The 19,479-nt window shown below is 34.5% G+C and overlaps 2 protein-coding genes and 1 long non-coding RNA gene across 7 annotated transcripts; 2 read left to right on the plus strand and 1 right to left on the minus strand.

Moving 5' to 3' along the window:
- Positions 1-153: 153 nt before the first annotated feature.
- On the plus strand, positions 154-1,778 carry LOC114385760. The gene is made up of 4 exons (XR_003661008.1): positions 154-766; positions 842-918; positions 1,052-1,171; positions 1,268-1,778. It is a non-coding gene; the product is annotated as an uncharacterized LOC114385760 (long non-coding RNA).
- Positions 1,779-2,104: 326 nt separating this feature from the next.
- LOC114387059 (uncharacterized protein At4g38062-like) lies at positions 2,105-7,024 on the minus strand. 2 transcript variants are annotated; one of them, XM_028347168.1, is made up of 3 exons: positions 6,892-7,024; positions 3,855-6,627; positions 2,105-2,531 (listed from the first exon to the last, which is right to left on the minus strand). In XM_028347168.1, exon 2 carries the CDS (start codon positions 6,624-6,626, stop codon positions 3,900-3,902), a length of 2,727 nt encoding a protein of 908 aa, XP_028202969.1. In that variant the 5' UTR covers position 6,627; positions 6,892-7,024; the 3' UTR covers positions 2,105-2,531; positions 3,855-3,899. The 2 variants fall into 2 exon arrangements, with proteins under 2 accessions (XP_028202969.1, XP_028202968.1); XM_028347167.1 differs by having other exon boundaries at positions 3,855-6,638.
- Positions 7,025-12,384: 5,360 nt separating this feature from the next.
- On the plus strand, positions 12,385-18,845 carry LOC114387843 (KH domain-containing protein HEN4-like). Of its 4 annotated transcripts, none has more exons than XM_028348057.1 (8): positions 12,385-13,144; positions 14,609-15,133; positions 15,254-15,529; positions 16,243-16,517; positions 16,557-16,728; positions 16,820-16,902; positions 17,914-18,025; positions 18,506-18,845. In XM_028348057.1, the coding sequence occupies exons 1-8, from the start codon at positions 12,554-12,556 to the stop codon at positions 18,638-18,640; spliced, it is 2,169 nt and encodes a 722-aa protein (XP_028203858.1). In that variant the 5' UTR covers positions 12,385-12,553; the 3' UTR covers positions 18,641-18,845. The 4 variants fall into 4 exon arrangements, with proteins under 4 accessions (XP_028203858.1, XP_028203859.1, XP_028203857.1 ...); XM_028348058.1 differs by having other exon boundaries at positions 16,243-16,498; positions 16,538-16,728; XM_028348056.1 differs by having other exon boundaries at positions 16,243-16,728.
- The last annotated feature ends 634 nt before the right edge of the window (positions 18,846-19,479 follow it).

The raw sequence follows: 19,479 nt of genomic DNA on the forward strand, positions 1-19,479 counted from the left end.
GATGAACTAGAATGTGTTGACGGTTTTGGAGATTTGATTTTGAAGATTAAACAAACAGGTACAATGAGTGTGCATAGAAGAGAGTGCATCTCATAACTAGTTAGACTCTTTTATCCAATCTCACGCAAATCCAACAGTCAAGAGCCCTTTCCCACTTGACATCTCTGGTTCCTCAGCTGTCTTTGAATCAAGTAATTTTCCTACTTGCAATCTCAGGTCTGAACTAGAAATCACAACTCCTTGAAAGCAACTTAATCAGAGTTTTAAAAACCGACTTGGACTCTCTTTGAATCAAGTAATTTTCCCACTAACAATCTCAATTCTAAACTAAAAATCATAACTCCTTAAAAGCAACTTAATCAGAGTTTTATAAACCGACTTGGACCCGGTTGGTTTATAAGAGGATAGTTTCACGGCTTGTGACTGTAGGAATATCCGACCACAATCCCAAATAATAAAAAAATAACAGCAAATAGAACATCCCAGAAATCAAAAGATCAATCCTTGGAGCTGGTCAAAGAAAAAAGTCAAGAAATTTTGCCACGATGAGAAGAAACAACAGACAGACAGACTAAGAACTTTTCGTGTCGGGTCGGATATAATGATCCGAAAGTTGGGTGGTAAGTTGCTCTCCGTATATTAAAAAAGAAATATCAAAGTTCGAGGAGAAGGTGAAGGGTGAGGCAATGCAGATAATCGGAGCGTTTGAGGTTTTGCCAAAGCTCGGGGTTTTCGATCTCGATTACACTCTCTGGCCTTTCTACTGGTTCGTTCGTTAACCTAATTTAATCTCATTTATACTCTCTAATGAAATTATTATGAATTGTTATTGAAATTTCAGTGAGTGTCGATCGAAGCGCGAAATGCCTTCTCTGTATCCCCACGCCAAAGGCATATTGTTAGCTCTCAAAGAGAAAGGTATCGACGTTGCCATCGCTTCTCGCTCTCCAACCGCTTTCCTCAACAAACTGAACCATCCAATCCACCTAATATCTTCGGAATGAATTTATTTATTTAAGTTCACTTGTGATTATTTATTTTTTTTGTTCAGGAAATAATATATTCCAGTTGGACGCACAAGACGGATCATTTTCAGAGAATTCATTCGAGGGCCGGTGTCCCCTTCAACTCCATGCTCTTTTTGGATGATGAGAATATGAACATCCAAGCTGTAATGCATAGTTTACATACTCACTCTCACTTCATTTTATGTTTAATTCGTTGGATCATCATTATCATTATCATTATCATATAATTGTTGTCATAGGTGTCTAAAATGGGAGGAGTGACTAGCATTTTGGTTGGAGATGGGGTAAACCTTGGGTCGTTAAGGGAAGGCCTTACACAATCCTCTCGAAACTGGAATGCCTCACAGAAGAACAAGCAGAAATGGCTTTCCAAGTACTCCAACAAGACAGACACTTCCAACCCCGCTGCATGAAATTTAACATCCCATTGATTTTTCTCTCTCTGGATTCTGTTCAGAACCACAGTATTCTTTTGTATCAGTCGTTTCCCATAAAATAAAATGAAGCAAACTGGGATCTTAGTATCAGCGACAGAGACTCGTATGCACATGGGAAACCTGGTATTTCCAGCAGCTATATGCTTGAATATTCAGTTGGAATTCTATGGATTTGATTCAGAAACTATTTGATGAACATAAATAGAAGGCACAGCTTTCGTCCTGTTGCCTGTTGTGAGTGTTGTTATTGTTATACAGCGTTGATGTTATTGGAAAGTAAAATTCACTATACCGGAAATTTTAGATGGTAAAATTTGAAGAGGTAACTCCGTCGGTCTCGTTACAATTATTGTGTAAGAAAAAGAAATATCTCAAAATAATTATTATTTTAATTTTTTAATGTAATATTAATTTTTTTATTTTTTTATGATATTAATGATGTGAAAAAATATAAATTAATGATGATAAGATTAATTTTATAAAATTATTATTTTTTTATTTATTGATTGATTTTTGTTAGTCCATGTAAAATAATTTAAAATATAATAATTATAATGAAAAGGAGTACATGATATTCCCGAATACACCGAAATATACATTGGTTTGGTACTATTAAATTTAAAATGTGCTAAAAACAAGTTAATGCAACTTCTGCATAAATTATCAAAGAATTCAATCGTTTAAATAGACTTGCCCATGTGGCTAAAGAACCAGAAAGAATATTTCCAACACTTTGTCAATAGTTTTGACCACTCATCTAATCAAAACGTCTCAAAGAAACGTGTGGCAATTACTGAAACAACAAAACATAGATAGATATCGTCAATTACTCAGTGTTTAAGCATCCGGTTGTGAGCCTCCAAAATCGAGTTTCACAAATGCATCACTGAGCTGTCTTCTACGTTGTCCGTTTAATGTGTCTTGTAACGTGTCACTGCAACCCAAATGCAAAGCTAAACATGTACTTAAACAACAGAATACGCCGTTTTATCTTCGGCTCCTTCTATATGCAGATGTAAGATGTTTGATGTCCTGCTTGCTTGTGAAACGGGCAAACGGCCAACACCTGCATGTTCCATAGAACTTCTCAGATGACTTATTAAATGAAAAAGTACAGTGTAGCACTCAATGAGACTAGTTAAAACATGGCTTAATAAACTTGACGATCAAAATTGCATATTTGTAACTGAATTCCTCTTTAGAAAATTTGAGAATACAAATATGCAATTTTGATTCTCAAGTTTATTTATAACTGAATTCCTCTTAGAAAATTTGATCACTTTATTGTTTTTTTTATCAAAAATCTTCAAATTCTCATTTTTACTCAATTTTCATACTCATAATTCACTGACTAAAGCATCAAATTTTATCCAAAATTAAAAGAATTTCTATTTTTCCCCTCTTTAAATCTTAAATCCTACAAAATCCTTTTAATATTTTCAAATTCTCGCTAAATTTTTAATTTCTAAACCTTTAAAATTATTTCATATCATAAATTTTTCATAGACCCCACAAATATTACAATAAAAAAAATGAGAATTTTTTATGTTTTAGGTGAAAGAAAATTGATGAAAGAACTAAATTTACTTAATTTTAAAAATAGAAAAACTATTAAACTTGAAAATTGCAAAAGAACCAAAAGTACAACTAAACCTTAAAATATCAATCATTAGTTGTGGTCTTATGAAACAAAATAGCACCAACTTGTATACAATTATGGGAAATTTTTGGATATATGAAGTATTCACATGGCAAATTCAGTTAATCCTTCTCTGAATGTCAGCCCAGAGTATTGTCCTCAATAGTGTTATAACATAATAGTAAATGACATTTGTATTATTGAGAAGATGACGGGTAATAGGGTTTTACTAAAAAAAACCTTAAATATATTTTTTATCTTTAATAAATATTCGATTTTTATGTTTGTTTTCTAATAAATATTTGTTTTAAGTCCCTAATAAAAATAATTTTTTTTGTTCTTAACATTTATTTGTAGTTCCTCATTACTTAATAAATTTTGTGTTTGTTCTCTAATAATTATTTTTTATTAGTTATTAGTCAGGACTAAAACAAAATTCGCTAATTAAAATATCAAAGATAAAAAGTAAAAGTATTATTTTATTAGGGACTCAACGCAAAATAAAATTTTATTAGAAAATAAATAAAAAATTCAAATATGCAAATGCAAAGAGGATATTATTAGATAATAAATAAAAAATTCAAAAATATGAGGTTCAGGAAAAAAATATTATAAGCTTCCTATCTACAGCCTATTCATTAACTGCATTTTCAATTTATAGTTTTGAGGGACAGTTTGCCTACCTGTGCATTTAATGTCATAAACAATTAAACATGCCAATGCGAAGAGGATATTATTCTGAACCTGTACCTTTCTGGCGTTTCCATCAGCAAGATTACACATTCCTTTTCTGATCTACATATGCAAATTATTAACCTCTCTCAATGGGGATCGTCCATCAAAATTTTCTTCAGTTTTTTTAGTTGTGGGAGGAAAAAGAAGATCATTTGCACTATCTCTAGCAGACTCATGTGGCTTGTCACAAACTACTGAACCCATTGCTATTTCATTTTCATCTTCAGAAGTATTCAACACATTCCCCAACATCTCCATCAATTGCATATCCCCACTAGACAACTCTCCAATTCTGCCAAAGATGACTTCAAAATGTACCAGCATATCTTCCCTTTCTGTCGATAAGTTCATGATGTCTAGCAGTAAATTTCCGTTCTCAAACTTGAGCTCCGTTATCATGAATTCCATGGTCTGCTGTTTATCCGTCAATTTTTCATTTTCAAACTTCAAGGCTTCCAGTGACGCTTGAAGCTGCTCTGCTTCTTGTTTTAAATGGAAGATTGATTCTTCTGATTTCACTATTCTCGTGTTCTTTTCTTCAATTTCTAGCTTTGCCAGGTATTCTGCATTTTTCAACGCGTCCCTAAGCACACTGACCTCAATCCACTTTTCCACTTGTTTTGAGAAAGAAAAACACAGCGCACCTAACAAATCTTGCTCTGATGCTGTAGCTAGCCCCTGAAGGTGCTCAATAGTTCGATCTTTCACATCTTTAATCTTCAAAAGAATTTCTTTCTCCTGCTTGAGGGCTTTCTCTGCATCCAGCTGGGCATGAATTGCATCTTCTAATTCTTTTTCCATGGATTCTTGCTTCAAGCAGCTGATGGCTATATCTTTATGAAGATCCTTTATGCAGCATTCCCTCTCCTCTACTATTTGAATAAGACCCTCATTCTCTTGCTTACATCTTTCTGCTTCCTTCATTTTCTCTGCATTGCACCTTTCCAATAAACCAATCTGCAGTAGAAGATCTTCGGTTTTTCTTTCCTGATCCTTGACAATACAGAGAAGATTTTCATTGGCCTGCTTAAGGGCTTGCTCAGTCTCAATATGCGATAGAAGGGAAGCTTTCATCTTTTTACTTGTTCCCTGAATTTCTTCATAAGAAACTTTAAGGGTTTCAGCAGTAGACTTCCAAACCTGTACTTCACAATCTAATCGAGATATTTCATCATTTTTACTGGCTATTTCATGTTCCAGCACTTCTAGAGCCTCAAATGCCGCACTTCTTTCATATTGTAGGGTGTATTCCATCTGCAGCAGTTGCTCTTCCAAGATTAGTTGACCCTCAGATGATTCCTCGAGCTTTTTCTTTTGTTGTTTAAGCTCTTCCTCCAACAGAGAGTGTTGTTGTGCAGCTTGTGCCATAGTTTTTAGAGACTTGTCTTTCACTCTCAATTGCTCTGCAGAAATTAGAACCATGTCTTCATTCTCTTTGATATCAAATGCTTTATCAGGGTCTGCCCTGCCCCTGAATGATTTGGAGTAAGCCTCAGCAAGTTCAGATTTAAAGATCAAGAGTCCCAAGCGATTCTCTTCAATGGCATAATAACAATTTTCCAATTCCATCTCAAGCTCCCTTATTTCTTGTTCTTTGTTGGTCAGTGTAGACTTATAAGTAACAATATCTGCTTCCATCTTTGCCACTTGATCACCCCATTGAGATTCTTTAGACTTGAGAATTGAGGCGCAGTTTTTATGCACCTCTTCCAACCGTCTAAGCTTGTTGCGGAGCTTTGATGTTACTGAATTTGCTCCACCATTATTGATCTGAGCTTCCCTGAGTTCTTTAAGTAAATCTCCCAATTCCTTATTATCTTGTTCAAGTTGAACAATTTTACGTTCCAGTTCTCTCACCACCATCTCTTTCTCTCCTAGTGAGTTTCTCATCTGTGCTATTTTGTCATTTCTCAGAATTGTCAATAGTTGTATCTCTGACTTCTTTTCCTCATATTGAGTGAAAACATTCTCAAAGCTAGACTTGAATTCAGAAAATTCAACCTCCAGGAGTTTCCTTCTGCTCTCTTCATGAGCCAATGCATGGTTACACATCTCCAAACGTGACTGAAGTCCCTCCACATTTCTTGTTTGAGAATCCAAGCTAATTTGCAAGGAAGACATTTCCTCAAGCAACACAGATCTCTCCTTGTTCCACTCCTCCTTGCTCAATCGGAACTCAACTTGAAGCTTTTCATGAGCTTCCTCAAGATGTTTAAACTGTTCATTCCTCCATTTAATCTTATCTTTCATGCTGATATTCTCTTCCTCCAGTTGCAGAATCACGTCATCTCTTCGTTTCAGCATTGTAGCTTGCTGTGCTTTTTCCTCTGCATCTGAACACTTTTTCTCTGCAGCCAACAAGAGTTCCTTAAGGTTCGAAATTTCGCTGGCACAAGCATTCTGCTCCAGAGAACCATTTGTTGCTCTCACTTCAACTAAAGCCAACACCAGCTCTCTATTACTTCCCTCCAATTCGAGCAACCTATCAGTAGAACTTGCTTGGATCTTTTTATTCTCCGAACTCAAATGTGCAACGTGTGCTTCCTTTTCGTGCAAACTAGACTTGAGATCTTCTAGAATTTTCTTCAGTTCATGGATCTCCTCAGACTTGAGATCGAGCTCACGTGCCTGTACCTCAGCCAGCTTCTTAGTTTCTTGAAATTTGAGAAATTCTTCGGCACGATCTCTCTTCAAACCGTCGAAAAGTTGTGTTTTGAGTCGGCATTCAGCCTTGAGTTTCTCCACTTCTGCTTTGGCAGTGTCCAACTCAGTATACACATTGTCCATTCTATTCTCCCCCTTCCAACACAGATTTTAACTCAGTAATGATATAATATTATAATAGAGACGGACACAATATTATATGCTAGAGCACAAATCGAAGTCAAACAACAAAAGATTTGATTTGAGAAATTAAAAGATGATTGAACAATGGCAACCGAAGCGGATCAGAGAAATGACACATACGTGGAATTGAAACGTATTCGTATTAATGAATAATGAAACAAAATCTAGGGCACGCGATGTGAAGAGTAGATTAGATTTGGTTTACCTGGGCGTTGTTGAGAAAGGGAACAAAAGACAAAGCTGAATCTCATGCGATTCGCTTCAATGAAACAGCAGCGGCAAGGACGCGCTCTTTTTCAATTTTGAATTTCCAAGGTTAGTGTACGGACGGACGGGGAACCAAGACAACAGACACTATATTTTCAATTCTTAGCTTTTAAGTATTTGTTTATTGAAAAGAAAAAAAAAAGTCGTTCTTTGCATTTCTTGCTTTTATTTTGACTAGGCTCCTTTATTTTAAATTTTTAATATATGATTTTTTAAAAGTTAAACCGTATGTTTAAATATGTTTATGTTTACTACAAAATTAAAAAAAAAAAAAAGAATTGGTTGAGTTTTGTTTCTGATTATATCTTCGTATGCACATGATAGGAAGAGGTCCAAAAATAAGTGATTAAGAAAAACTGAATTCATGGTTTAGGGAACACTTTCACTCCTTGTAATTTTCAGATCAAAGTGACTGTGCAAGTCTGACTCTGAATAGAGACACTACAGTGTGGGACTCCAGTACCCATGTGACATAATAAGTCATATGGTTCAGACTTCAATTTACTTAATTCACACTTTATTTCCCGTTAATTTTAAAACATGCCTTTAACATACATGTTTGACACTAGTAATTAGAAATAATTTGTGAACAAACAAAAACTTAAATTCAAATTAAAAAGTATTACATATTAATTTTATTATTATTAAACATTTCTAAATAAAAAAGAAATATCGAGAGACACTCAAGTTGCACCTGCACTGTAGGATTTTTAAATTTTGACATTTTGGCACATTTTCACTCTCAATTGCCCGGTGAACTGATGACTAAGGTCACATGCATTGTAGAGGTTGAACATGAGATCAAGCAAAATCACTGTCATTTAATTTGTGAGAAGGTGTGAGAGCCATTTTGTGGTCTTCAATTGCAGGGTTTTTTTCTGGACTTCGGTGCTGTAAGTTGGAAGTGTCTCATCGAAGCTTAAATCAGTGAGTGGATTAAATATACAATAGAGAAAAATGCATCTACTACATGTTAACTCAAAAATATTTCTTTCAGTTAATGCAACCTATATAACCTATGCTGAGGGAAAATATTCAATTTATTCTGTTTGGTTGGTAAGCACCAAAACTTCAAGCTTGTTACTAGTTTGAGGGAAAGTATTCAATGTGTTCTGTTAGCAGTTTTTCCACTGGGCATTAACTAATCAATGTAGTAGTGACCCAGGGTTTAATGTAAGCTAAAATATTTCTTTGTTCAGTTATGTATTTACATTCACTTTTTTTGGCTAATTTTGTTGTTATGCACTGTATTGTATACTTGTCAATGTATCATGTTCCTTGATCTCCTTAGGTGGCATTTCGAGCAAAAGTAGGAAAGAGGTATCAGCTTCCTCTTAAGGGAATAATTCCTGAAGAATTTGGATTGGTAAGCAGTATGTTTTCTTTTTGTATCCCAATAATTGTTCCCACTGTTTTCTATGTCATTTTCCTCCTATTTTCATTAAATTGATATTAGTTCAGAGTGAAAAAAATAAGATTATAATTGTTTTATTGTTTTATCCTGCTATTTCAAATCTGGTTTTGAATCATCCTTTATTCTAAATGGCTCTGATTGAAGCATGCCGTATGTTGATTTGCAGTCCATCCAAGCAGGGCCTGTTGTTGGATTTGTGTACTTGGCCCCTGAGGATCCTTTTTTGATCCTCTTCAATCGGCTGAGGCTTCAGCAATAGGGTTTTGCTGTACATATTGTAAATTCTTTCTACAGATTTTGTTGGTAAGTTCTCCGCATTTAAGATTTCATAGAAGCAGTTACTAATGATAATATCATATTAATCTTCTGCACAAAAAATTAATTAATTCATTAAAGTTAATTGAATAAGTTGTATGAGTTGTTGTATATCTTCTGTTAATTGTGTTTGATTCCTACGGATCAATAAAAGCAAAGAAATTATATTGTTGGCATGTTTAGTGGATAAAATTATCTGCTTGGCTGGAGCAAAGTGCTTGTTTTTATAACAAAGTATTTGAAGCTACTTGTTAGTAAATATTTGTTTTATAATTTAAAATTTATAATATATATTATTTATATTAATTTTATTTTATAAAATAAAATATTTATTTTAGGATCTGTTACGTAAAATTAGATTTTTTATCTTTTTAAGATTTTATTTTAATGAGTCAATAATTTGTTAGGTTTGGTTTGACACTAGTAAGTTAGTTTCTAACTATCATATTTTTATCATTGCATAAGGTGGTGTATGTCTATATATATTTCTTTTCTCCTCTCTAAGAAAGACACAAGCACAATAACAATCTAGTTTCTTTCTTTCTAAAATTTTCTCTTTCTTCTCTTATAAAAAAATTTATGTTTGAGAGCAAGAGCATTAATGTTAGAAGGTTGGGGATGCCTTCGCTGCACACGATCGGAACCAATGGGTTGTCGTATCTTGGGAGAAGAGCGCAATCAGATTTTCCTATCAGTGCAGTGAAAGTGTTTTCTCTCTAAGGATAGTGTTTGCGCACTTCAATCTAAGCTAAATATTTATTCTCCTAATTTATTTTTTTCCTTGTGTTTATTGTATGGTATAGTGCATTGTTGATTCATGTAGTGTCAATTAAAGTTATTTTGTTATTTAATTCAAGGCTTTGCATTTTTCTTCTTATTTATTCCTTTCATTTTATTTTATTTTTCTAACACTTTTTTGTGATGATCTCTTATGGTATTCTAGTGTTTGTTTAGCATTGATTGGGTGTTAATGAAGTCTAACTTTTTCCTGGGCCAAAGGAAAGTAAGCATCTAGCTTATCAAAATAGAAATTCAACTTTTATCTGCTTTGTAATGTTGAGTGTTAAGTATTAGTTGGTAACCTTTATTTTAAGAAATAATAATTTTTCCTGGTTGTTGTAATTTTAAAGTTATAAAATCAATTCATGAACTTTCTATTGATTTGGGCACATATCTTGATCACATTAAACAGTTCAAAATGAATTCTACCAAATTCTAAACCAAATGTTTGCTTAATCTATATATGCAATAAGTTTTTCTAGTTTGTCTTTTCTTTTTAATCCGGTTTTCCATGGAATTGTCATAAAGTGCCTGATGATTTTAATAACTTTTCTATCAAGATATCATGTAGCCAGGCTTCTTTAATATGATTGAAGATTCTAACTGTTTTTTGTTGGTTCCAGACTTCCAGGTTTTGTTGAATGCTAGCATACTTTGTGCTTTAATGGAAATATAACATTAATCACTGCGGGGTCTTCCGTTTGAGTTATACAGTATTCAATTTTGGCTACAAAATAGCTATTTCACGGTTATCAGAATGAACAAAAAAGTTGTCCTAATATAGGTTTTCACATCCCCCTTCTTTTCTGTACAGCTTTTGAAGATTTCCATCAGAACTATCTTTCTTCCAAGCAACGTACTGAACATATAGAATCGGGGGATTTGACTACTTTCCAGTTCTTACTTGATGACTTGGTATCTTCAGCACATTTTCTGTAGCTTGACTAACTAGAAGCTAACTACATACTGAAGTGGTATTCATGACTTCAGAACCAGGCCACAACGTAAAGCCCAATTAATATCTCTTCATTCCTGTAGTACTGTGTTCACATGGTATCTTTGATTAACCTTATGTGCACTATTATTTCCAAATGATTATCCTTTGCGAAGTATCTGATGTATCATAGTTATTCTTACTTTAATTATACTGTGTACGCACTAAAAAAAATTAATTATACCGTCTTAAATGTAATTTTTCTCTTTTTGGATGAATGAAATCTTCCATTACCTAAATGTCATTCTCTTATGTTTCCACTTTGTTTTGCACTGTCCACAAACCGGAATTTTTTATAAGATTATGAATTATTATTTAATTTAGCACATTTATCTCAAAAATCATCTTCTTGTCTTTTGTGTTCAAACTCAACAGTGTGAGCTGCTCAAGGATACAACATTTTATCAGCACATTTGTTTATTAAAGGTTGCACGAAGTTGAATGGATGAAAATCGTGCAAATTGTTAATCGTGAACATATGAATTAATGTTGTAAATATGCTTTTGTAGTGTTGTAATATTTACATTTTTTTTATAGAAGAAAAGGCACTAAATGAGTCTCCTGTTGATCTTCATTCTTATTCTCCTTTGCTTCTTTTAGGTTAAGGAGAAGTTATCTCTTCACTTTTAATAGTGATTTCTTTGACATTACCTTTGGGATTTGAAACAGTGTTACTAGTCAGTGAGTTTGAAGATCCTTCTAACAACTATCCTGTATGTTTAACTAGTTGTCTTAAACGTGCTTCCAGATATTTGATGGCGGCATCGTAATTTCTAAAATTGCGTTTGTCTACTCTATAAATTCTATTGTCTTCTAGACAAAAAAAAAAAAAAAAAGTCTTCGAGGAACTTGATTTCCTTGACCCGTTGACAAGTTTGGATGATTCCTCAATCCTAGGTTGTTTGTGCTGAAATAGAGATTGTTTTGTTATTTTGAACTATTGTTGATATAATTCACACATTCCTGATCATATTACACATTACTAGAAAGCTCACAGTTAATGTTAGTGTGTGGTCTTCTACATAAATTACTTATCGGTTTAGGTGCCTCCAATACATTCACTGGAGTGTCTATATGTTTGCTTAGAGTTGCTATCTGTTGGCTCGTGAGTAAGGATGACAAAAATATTCATAACTGCAAAAATTCACGGATAAAATCCATAACGCATAGCAGATTGATAGTTATACAGATACTCATAGATAATTTAAACAAATATATTTATATTCCTTATAAAACAAGGACTAGTATGAGTGTCAAGGAATATGTCATGTGGGTATTCATTATAATAAAATTCCTTAAATATTTTTGTTTAAATATATGGAATTGAAATATTTTAGTTTATTGACTCTTTTTATAACTTGAGGGATTGAAGTATTTTAACATTTAAATTTAGTTTCTAAATTGAAGTATCTTGATTAATATAATTGTCTAAAATATTTGAATATATTTAGTTGTAACTTTAAACTATTTTTTAAATGAATCTATCTCAAAATCCTTAATATTTCATGATAATGATCAAAAGTATACACTCCTCGTAATATTTCATCCATACAATACAAGTGCATAGTTAACCTTCTCCAGATCACAAAATAAAGTCCATGAACACGAAGTGATAAAAAAAATAATTTATAATAATTTTTTTATTTATAAAATAAAAGAAAAAAATTTAAATAATTTATATATCATATTCAATCAATTGAGATAGATACTTTAATAAATAATTCATGATATAAATACTCCTATTGTAGTAAATAAATAAGTAAATTCTTAATAAAACATGAAAAATATAATGAAGTGTAATTTAATTATTAGAAAAACTTTGATCAGCTTTTGGCAGTGACGCCATGCCATCAAGTCGTCAACGTGGTCCCATACGGATCCTCAGTATAAAACTGAAAAAAAAAAAAGTGGGACAATCTATTTGCGCGGGTTGGTTAACCCTAGGTGCAGTACGCGCACGATGCCCTTCTCCTCGGCGCATTTTAGCATAAGAATTCAGAACACTGTTTTTTGACTTTCTTCAACCCTTGTTGCCTGTTGGATAGCTTTACACAATTTCGAATTCCCACAGAGAGAGAGAGAGAGAGAGAAGATATTATGGGAAGCAACTTTCTCTCTCCACCAGCTAAGCGCTCCGCACCCGACCCGTATCCGTTTCCTCCAAACGGACCTTCAAAGCGCTCCAGGCAATCCAAGCCTCCGCCTCCGCTGTCCGTGCCGCCCGGCCACGTGGCCTTCCGCCTCCTCTGCAACGCCTCCCGAATCGGCGGCGTAATCGGCAAGTCCGGCTCCGTCATCAAAACTCTCCAGCAATCCACGGGCGCCAAGATCCGAATCGAGGATGCGCCACAGGAGTTGCCGGACCGCATCATCCTGGTAATTGCTGACGCCGCACTCAGCGGCAAGATTCTGCTGAGAAACGAAGAGGTCATTGAGGTGTCGAAGGCGCAGGAAGCGCTGCTGAAGGTGTTCGATAGGATCCTCGAAGTGGCGGCGGAGACCGAAGGCGTCGACGTTGGGGACAGGGTGATGTCTTGCCGGCTCGTGGCGGACGCGGCGCAGGCCGGCTCTGTCATCGGCAAGGGAGGGAAGGTGGTGGAGAGGATCAAGAAGGAAACCGGGTGTAAAATTAGGGTATTAACTGATGATTTGCCACTTTGTGCCTCCGCTTCCGATGAAATCATTGAGGTATTTTTGCTTCCTGCTCTTCTTCGCTTTAGCATTTGTCATTCAACATTTAGGTTAGCACCACAGAGTCGTTCTGTTACTACTGATGGTGTTTGTTTTGCTTTGTTGTCTTCTGTTCTTTCAAGTTTTTTAGGGTTAAGAATGTCAGGTGGAGCTGATAGATATGGTTTGTTAGTTTATGGTTGTGGGATTAGTTTTTTTTTTCTTCTGATTTTGTAGAATATTGCTTCGTGATGTCAGATGTCAGAAAACATACTTGGATATTTTAGAAGTTGAAAAGGTTAATACCTCTGGATTAGAGGGGACAATTTGATAGATTGTTGGTTGTTTATTACCTAGGGACAACGATTGAGTCATTTATTATCTATGAATTATGAAGCACGGATTCTGACACGAATATTGAACATGACATGGACCCTTGCACTTCGACACAACTAATGTCTAAAATCTAAGACAAGGGGACACCGCATACCACACAAACATAGAAACTCTAATGAAATGAGATATGAGTAACATATAACAAAATATCTAAATTAATGATATATTCACATTTTTAAACAAACCTTCTATGCTTTTTCAAATGTATGAGTTGTGTAAAGGTGACAACTTAAGTGTTCAAGCCAACAAAAAATAATTTTTAAATTAGACACCAAATAAGAAGTGTCGGACAAGTGTCAGTGTGTCGGTGTCGGAAACATGTCCGATACAGCAAACAAGAGAGGCATCCGTGCTTCATAGTCTATGAAGCATGGACACTCTGACTTGGATAAATGATAATGTCTGAAAACACCGGTTCATGCATGACACACATTCCTGAACCCACGTGCCGACATCACACATGCATGCCCAAACCCACCCGCCCGCACACTCACATTTATATAGAAAAAACACTCAAATGAAGTGATATGAATATTATAAGTTTATAACAAAAAATCTAAATTGATAATAATATTTATATATTCTTGTATAATCACCTATTTCTTATGATAATGAGCCTCATAAAAGGATGTTAAGAGACATTATTTTACAATGGAAGAAGTTGATTTCTTCTCAAAGAAATCCCAAAATAAGATGAAAGGTGTCCCTTCTGCTTTCTCATTCTCTGAATGTATTTGGATTTGATTCATGGATTGGATGGGTTTTTAATAGTAAGTTTGTAGTTGACTTTTCCTTTTAATACCTTCGAGTTCCAATTCTTTATTGTATAATTAGAACCTGAAGGTGAGAGCTTGGTTGCTAGCAGTGTATTGTCGAGAGGGTAATAGGAGTTTTGTGTCTCACAGGCATCTTTTGCCTTTGATGCACATCAGATAGGAATTATATTTCATGGGTTAGGTAATATGTTCTTAACTAACCATTAAAGGACACGTGAATATGTAAATGTGCTTCAAATTATTTATGCTGTGCAAAATTTCTCTCTTTATATGCTGAGGAAACATCTTTTGGATTTGTGGACTGTGGTAGATAGAAGGCAGAGTGTCATCCGTAAAGAAGGCACTTGTTGCGGTCTCCCAACGTCTTCAAGATTGTCATCCTGTTGATAGAACAAAGATGATGGGGAGCAAACCTTATGAAATAGTTCAGTATGAAGCTTTAGATGCACTTCCTCGTGCAACTTCAACTGCAGCTCCACGTGTGACTTTAACTGCAGCTCCGCGTGGGACTTTAACTGCTGTACAACATGAGACTGTAGATCATCTTTTGCTGAGGAGCTCTGCACTGTCTACTTTATCCAGTTCCTCTAACAGCTATGCCACCAGAATTCATTCACTGCCAACAGAAGTTAATAGAGTCTCATCCTTGGAACCAAAAGCACTTAAGCAGGAAGTCACCTTCAGAATACTTTGTTCAAATGATAGAGTTGGAGGAGTTATTGGAAAGGGAGGCAATATTGTTAGAGCTCTTCAGAGTGAGACAGGGGCTACAATAAGTATTGGTCCTGCAGTAGCTGAGTGCGAGGATCGATTAATTACTATTGCTGCTTCAGAGGTCTGTTAAATATGATCTTTCCGTTTTTACTTGTTTATCTTGCAGTTGTTTGTATATCATTATTATTATTATTACTGTTTTATCAACTTATTCTTTGGTCGTGGCTTCATTTTTCTACAGAATCCTGAGTCAAGATATTCCCCTGCACAAAAGGCTGCTGTGCTTGTTTTCTCCAGGTCCATTGAGGTTGGTTTTGAGAAGGGGCTAGACTCTGGATTAAATAAGGGGTCAATTGTTACTGTACGTCTCGTAGTCCCATCAAGCCAAGTTGGTTGTTTGATAGGAAAAGGTGGAGTAATAGTTTCAGAAATGCGAAAGGCAACTGGGGCTAACATAAGAATAATTGGGACTGATCAGGTGCCAAAATGTGCATCAGATAATGATCAAGTCGTACAGGTTTGGAGATTATACTTGTTTTATTTTATTTTGCAATTAAAACATGCTGAAGAATGCTTTTGATTTTCTCAGTGAATGTGATTCTGTGTATCTGGCAACTTTATAAATTGTTCCCCCTTAAATTAAAATAAAATTTCTCATCCTTCATCATGCTAATTTAATAACGATATTCCCAGGCTTTTCTGCCTTCATCAATCTTAATTATGTAACATTTAAATATTTTAAATTATATGCATCTAATTGCCACATAAATTCTGCAATTATTTATTCCTTAAGGGGACATTTGCGATACAGAATCTTTTTTCATCCCCAAAAATCATGCTTTTTGGGAATCTCATAAATATGTTTGGCATGTCTAAGATATTCCCAGGAATGAGAGACATAATTATTATAAAAAAAAAAACTTTCCCCTTTTTATGGAAAAGTTTTAGTGGGAAACCTAATTTAAAAATGATACTGAGAATGCTAGAATCTTGAGAATGATTTTTAAAATATTTTTACCAAACATGGGAATTTAACATTCTCAACCTAAGATTTCTAAGAAACTTGTATGAATTGACCAGATAGCAATCTTTTTTCCCAGAGCATTTCTATTTTTGCCTAAAACTCCTAATATATGTTCACTATATTTATTGTAAGTCATCATGGAAATCCTTGGGGTGATCTTTAGGTGTTTATTAGTTATACTATCTAAATCCTATTTTTTCCCTCAGATATCAGGAGAGTTTTCAAGTGTGCAAGATGCATTATATAATGCAATGGGTAGACTGCGAGATAATCTTTTTGTCAGCACACAGAATAGTGCTGGAACAAGGAGCCTTTCTTCTCTACGAGTTGATACCAGTCCCTATGGGAGACAGCAGGATGTTGTTCCTCTTGGAAGTCAACTGCCCCCAGCCACTTCTCATAGTCTGAGTAGACATACTTTTGCTCAAGGCATTGATCATCTTGGTCTTTCTAGAAATTTAGATCATCCTTCTTCACCAGGGTTATGGACTAGAAATTTAGACCGTCCTTCTTCACCAGGGTTATGGACTAGAAATTTAGACCGTCCTTCTTCACCAGGGTTATGGACTAGAAATTTAGATCGTCCTTCTTCACCGGGGTTATGGACTAGAAATTTAGATCGTCCTTCTTCACCGGGGTTATGGACTAGAAATTTAGATCGTCCTTCTTCACCAGGGTTATGGGCGCCACCAGTATATCTCTCTCTCTGTGCTGGTCAACTTTACCTTGACAAGTGATCATTACTTTTTTATTAACTATTTTGTGATTAAAATTTGATTGCAGACAGTGGCTGGGATAAATTCCAGAGGCATTAATGATTTTAGTTTGGGATTGACATCTCGAAAAGGCGGCTTAGAACTTGTGAGGTTGTTGATTTGCAAAACAAATTAAACTTGTTTTAAATCCAAATTGCAAATCTATATATATTGATCTGAAACAAACACGATGTTTTCATGTTATCTCAAGTTTTAAGATTTCAATAATATTAAGAGCTATTTATGGTGTGATGTAATGGATGTAGATGCCTGTGGCATGCACATCCCTTCACATTTTCCAATCATGTTCTTTAGTAGTTGCTTATTTGTGTCATCTTATAATATTTTTGAGCAAACAATAAGTTCTGCTATCCTATCAAAGCCATGTGTGTGTGTGTATGCGCGCCCACGTGTGTGTTTAAACCTCTTTTGTAATAAACTGAGGGTGCCTGTTTTTTTTAAACTCAAGAATATTTAGTGGTATTGTACCTTGCATTGTAAGTACTCTGTGATGGGAACTGATAATAATTATGAATAGTCATGTATGCTAAGATGTAAGTGTAATTATAACTGTCAGTCTGTCATGTTTGCAGTTCTAGGCAGAAGTTAGGAACAGTAATCTATTATTAGAATATTTAATAGAAAATAACTTATCCTGCATTAGCTGTTCTGTAGTAATTCTGTATTAGTATTAGAAACTACCTTCGTGACAGTTATTAATAGAATATAGCAGAAGCTGTGTATTAGGATATGTTTGATAGTAGGGTGTGTTATTAGGCTGGTATTGTTATTTGTGGACAGAAAAGACTCTCTGCATCAGACCTTTGTCTAGAGGACAGCATGTGTATTGTTTGTGATTTCTGTATTCAGCATTATACTTTATTGGTGTTCTATCAGTCCAGTGAAGAACACTTATACATGACTGGTATATACTATTTGATTTGACATTGCTTTCCTTGGGTCATTGCTCATTTGCTCTTATTTGAAATCCTTGCTTTGGGGTGAAATTGTAGCTAACAAGGACATGGTTTCTAAAAGAATGATGGAAATAATCAGTTTAACATTTAAAATAGAATGCCAAAACTGTCAATTTCTAATTACTGTTCTTTTTTTGGTCTGCAGTGGAAGTAAATCTGCTATCGTGACTAATACGATTGTAGAAATTGTGGTTCCTGATGATACTATTGACTGTGTATACGGGGAAAATGGTAGCAATTTGGCTCGTCTAAGACAGGTACACAAACTTGGATAAGTTTATATATGTATATTTTTTGTTTTCTTGTTCACCAGCTTACCATGTTATTCTTATGAAGTTGCATTTGTGATCACGAATTTGATTTGATTTCAATTATCTGTTTCAAGTTATCTATCTTTTAAGGAAAATTATTCTGTTTCAGCCTGTGTCATTTTTGAAAACCAAGAAAATGTGACTTTTTTTATCGTTATCAACTTTATCTCTTGATATTTTGACTATAAATGGAAGGAGTGAGGACCCTGATGGAGTGACAATTTTTTAAAGATAAAATAGTCCAATGCTCTTACATTTTCAATAATTGAGGTGATTCAGTAACTTTTTAATCCTTTTGCAAATACATTAAATAACATATAATTTAAAATGCAGGGAGTATTTTCTCATGTTTTATATTTTTATTTACGAATATATTGTGAATTATTTTCGTTGGTCATCTATACTTTATTTATTGTCCTTAATTAGATATCGGGTGCCAATGTTGTTGTCCATGAGCCTCGTCCCGGAACAAGTGACAGGATTATTGTCATATCCGGTACACCAGATGAAACCCAAGCAGCGCAGAGCCTCCTCCAAGCATTTATTCTTAGTGGCTCATGACATATCTCCTTTCCAATTGCCCATTATTTAGTTTTGTTCACTGTATTGTTTTTCTGTTTTCCTTTTTCTCTCCACCCGAAATCATGTAACATCTAGCCTTGTATTATTCCCAAACAGTAGGTGTAGTAATTTAAAATGAATAACTTGATTCTTTAGTGCATACCAAAGTAAGTAAGCTTTTCATTATTAAAAAAAAAAAAAAAAACTTTCGCGCGTTGTTTACCTGGTTTCTTTTTAAGATCTTACCTGGGTAGTATGCCTACTATTCAACTACTGATATAGTTAAATGAACTCCCGATCGATGAATATCTCCCATGTTATTGTTCATAATGAGCAAATGTAAATCCCAGGAAATTAGTTATTGTTGAAAACTTGAAATTATATAGTTTTAGATATGGGGGGAGGCGGGGTTAAAAGAAAATGAAATACTGAATTGATATTGGGCTTTTCTGGTTAAAATGAGTTTATTCATATATTAAAATTAGCTTATGTATAATCTAATTTATAAAAAAAAAAAAAAAAAAAGTCTGAATTCTCTTCTGAAGGAACCAGAAACCAAAACAGTTTTTCAGTAATATTCCAAACTCATACACCCGCATCTTTTGCTTTCCCGTGAATACATTTCATTTCAAAATCCCTTTTATTTCTTGCAAGGTTTTGAAGTTTCATGCAGACCTAAACATCTCTTCTGCTAAAAGAGGCTGTTACATTCCTAATTTTATACAGAGAAGTTCTCGTGGTAAAACAAGTTCGAATTCAGGTTACAATTGTTTTGGGGATTCTCCAACGTGGGGTCAGGATTATTGAATCAAAATTTATGTACAGAAACAATTCTTTGC

This window comes from Glycine soja, chromosome 15, assembly GCF_004193775.1.
Source record: "Glycine soja cultivar W05 chromosome 15, ASM419377v2, whole genome shotgun sequence".
NCBI lineage: Eukaryota > Viridiplantae > Streptophyta > Magnoliopsida > Fabales > Fabaceae > Glycine > Glycine soja.

Bases quoted from the DNA above. Each gene is read 5' to 3' on its own strand.
- LOC114387059 (XM_028347168.1), bottom strand. From the start codon at position 6,626: ATGGACAATGTGTATACTGAGTTGGACACTGCCAAAGCAGAAGTGGAG.
- LOC114387843 (XM_028348056.1), top strand. From the start codon at position 12,554: ATGGGAAGCAACTTTCTCTCTCCACCAGCTAAGCGCTCCGCACCCGAC. The intron at 13,145-14,608 runs GTATTTTTGCTT...GGACTGTGGTAG, and splicing joins CTTCCGATGAAATCATTGAG to ATAGAAGGCAGAGTGTCATC. The intron at 18,026-18,505 runs GTACACAAACTT...GTCCTTAATTAG, and splicing joins ATTTGGCTCGTCTAAGACAG to ATATCGGGTGCCAATGTTGT.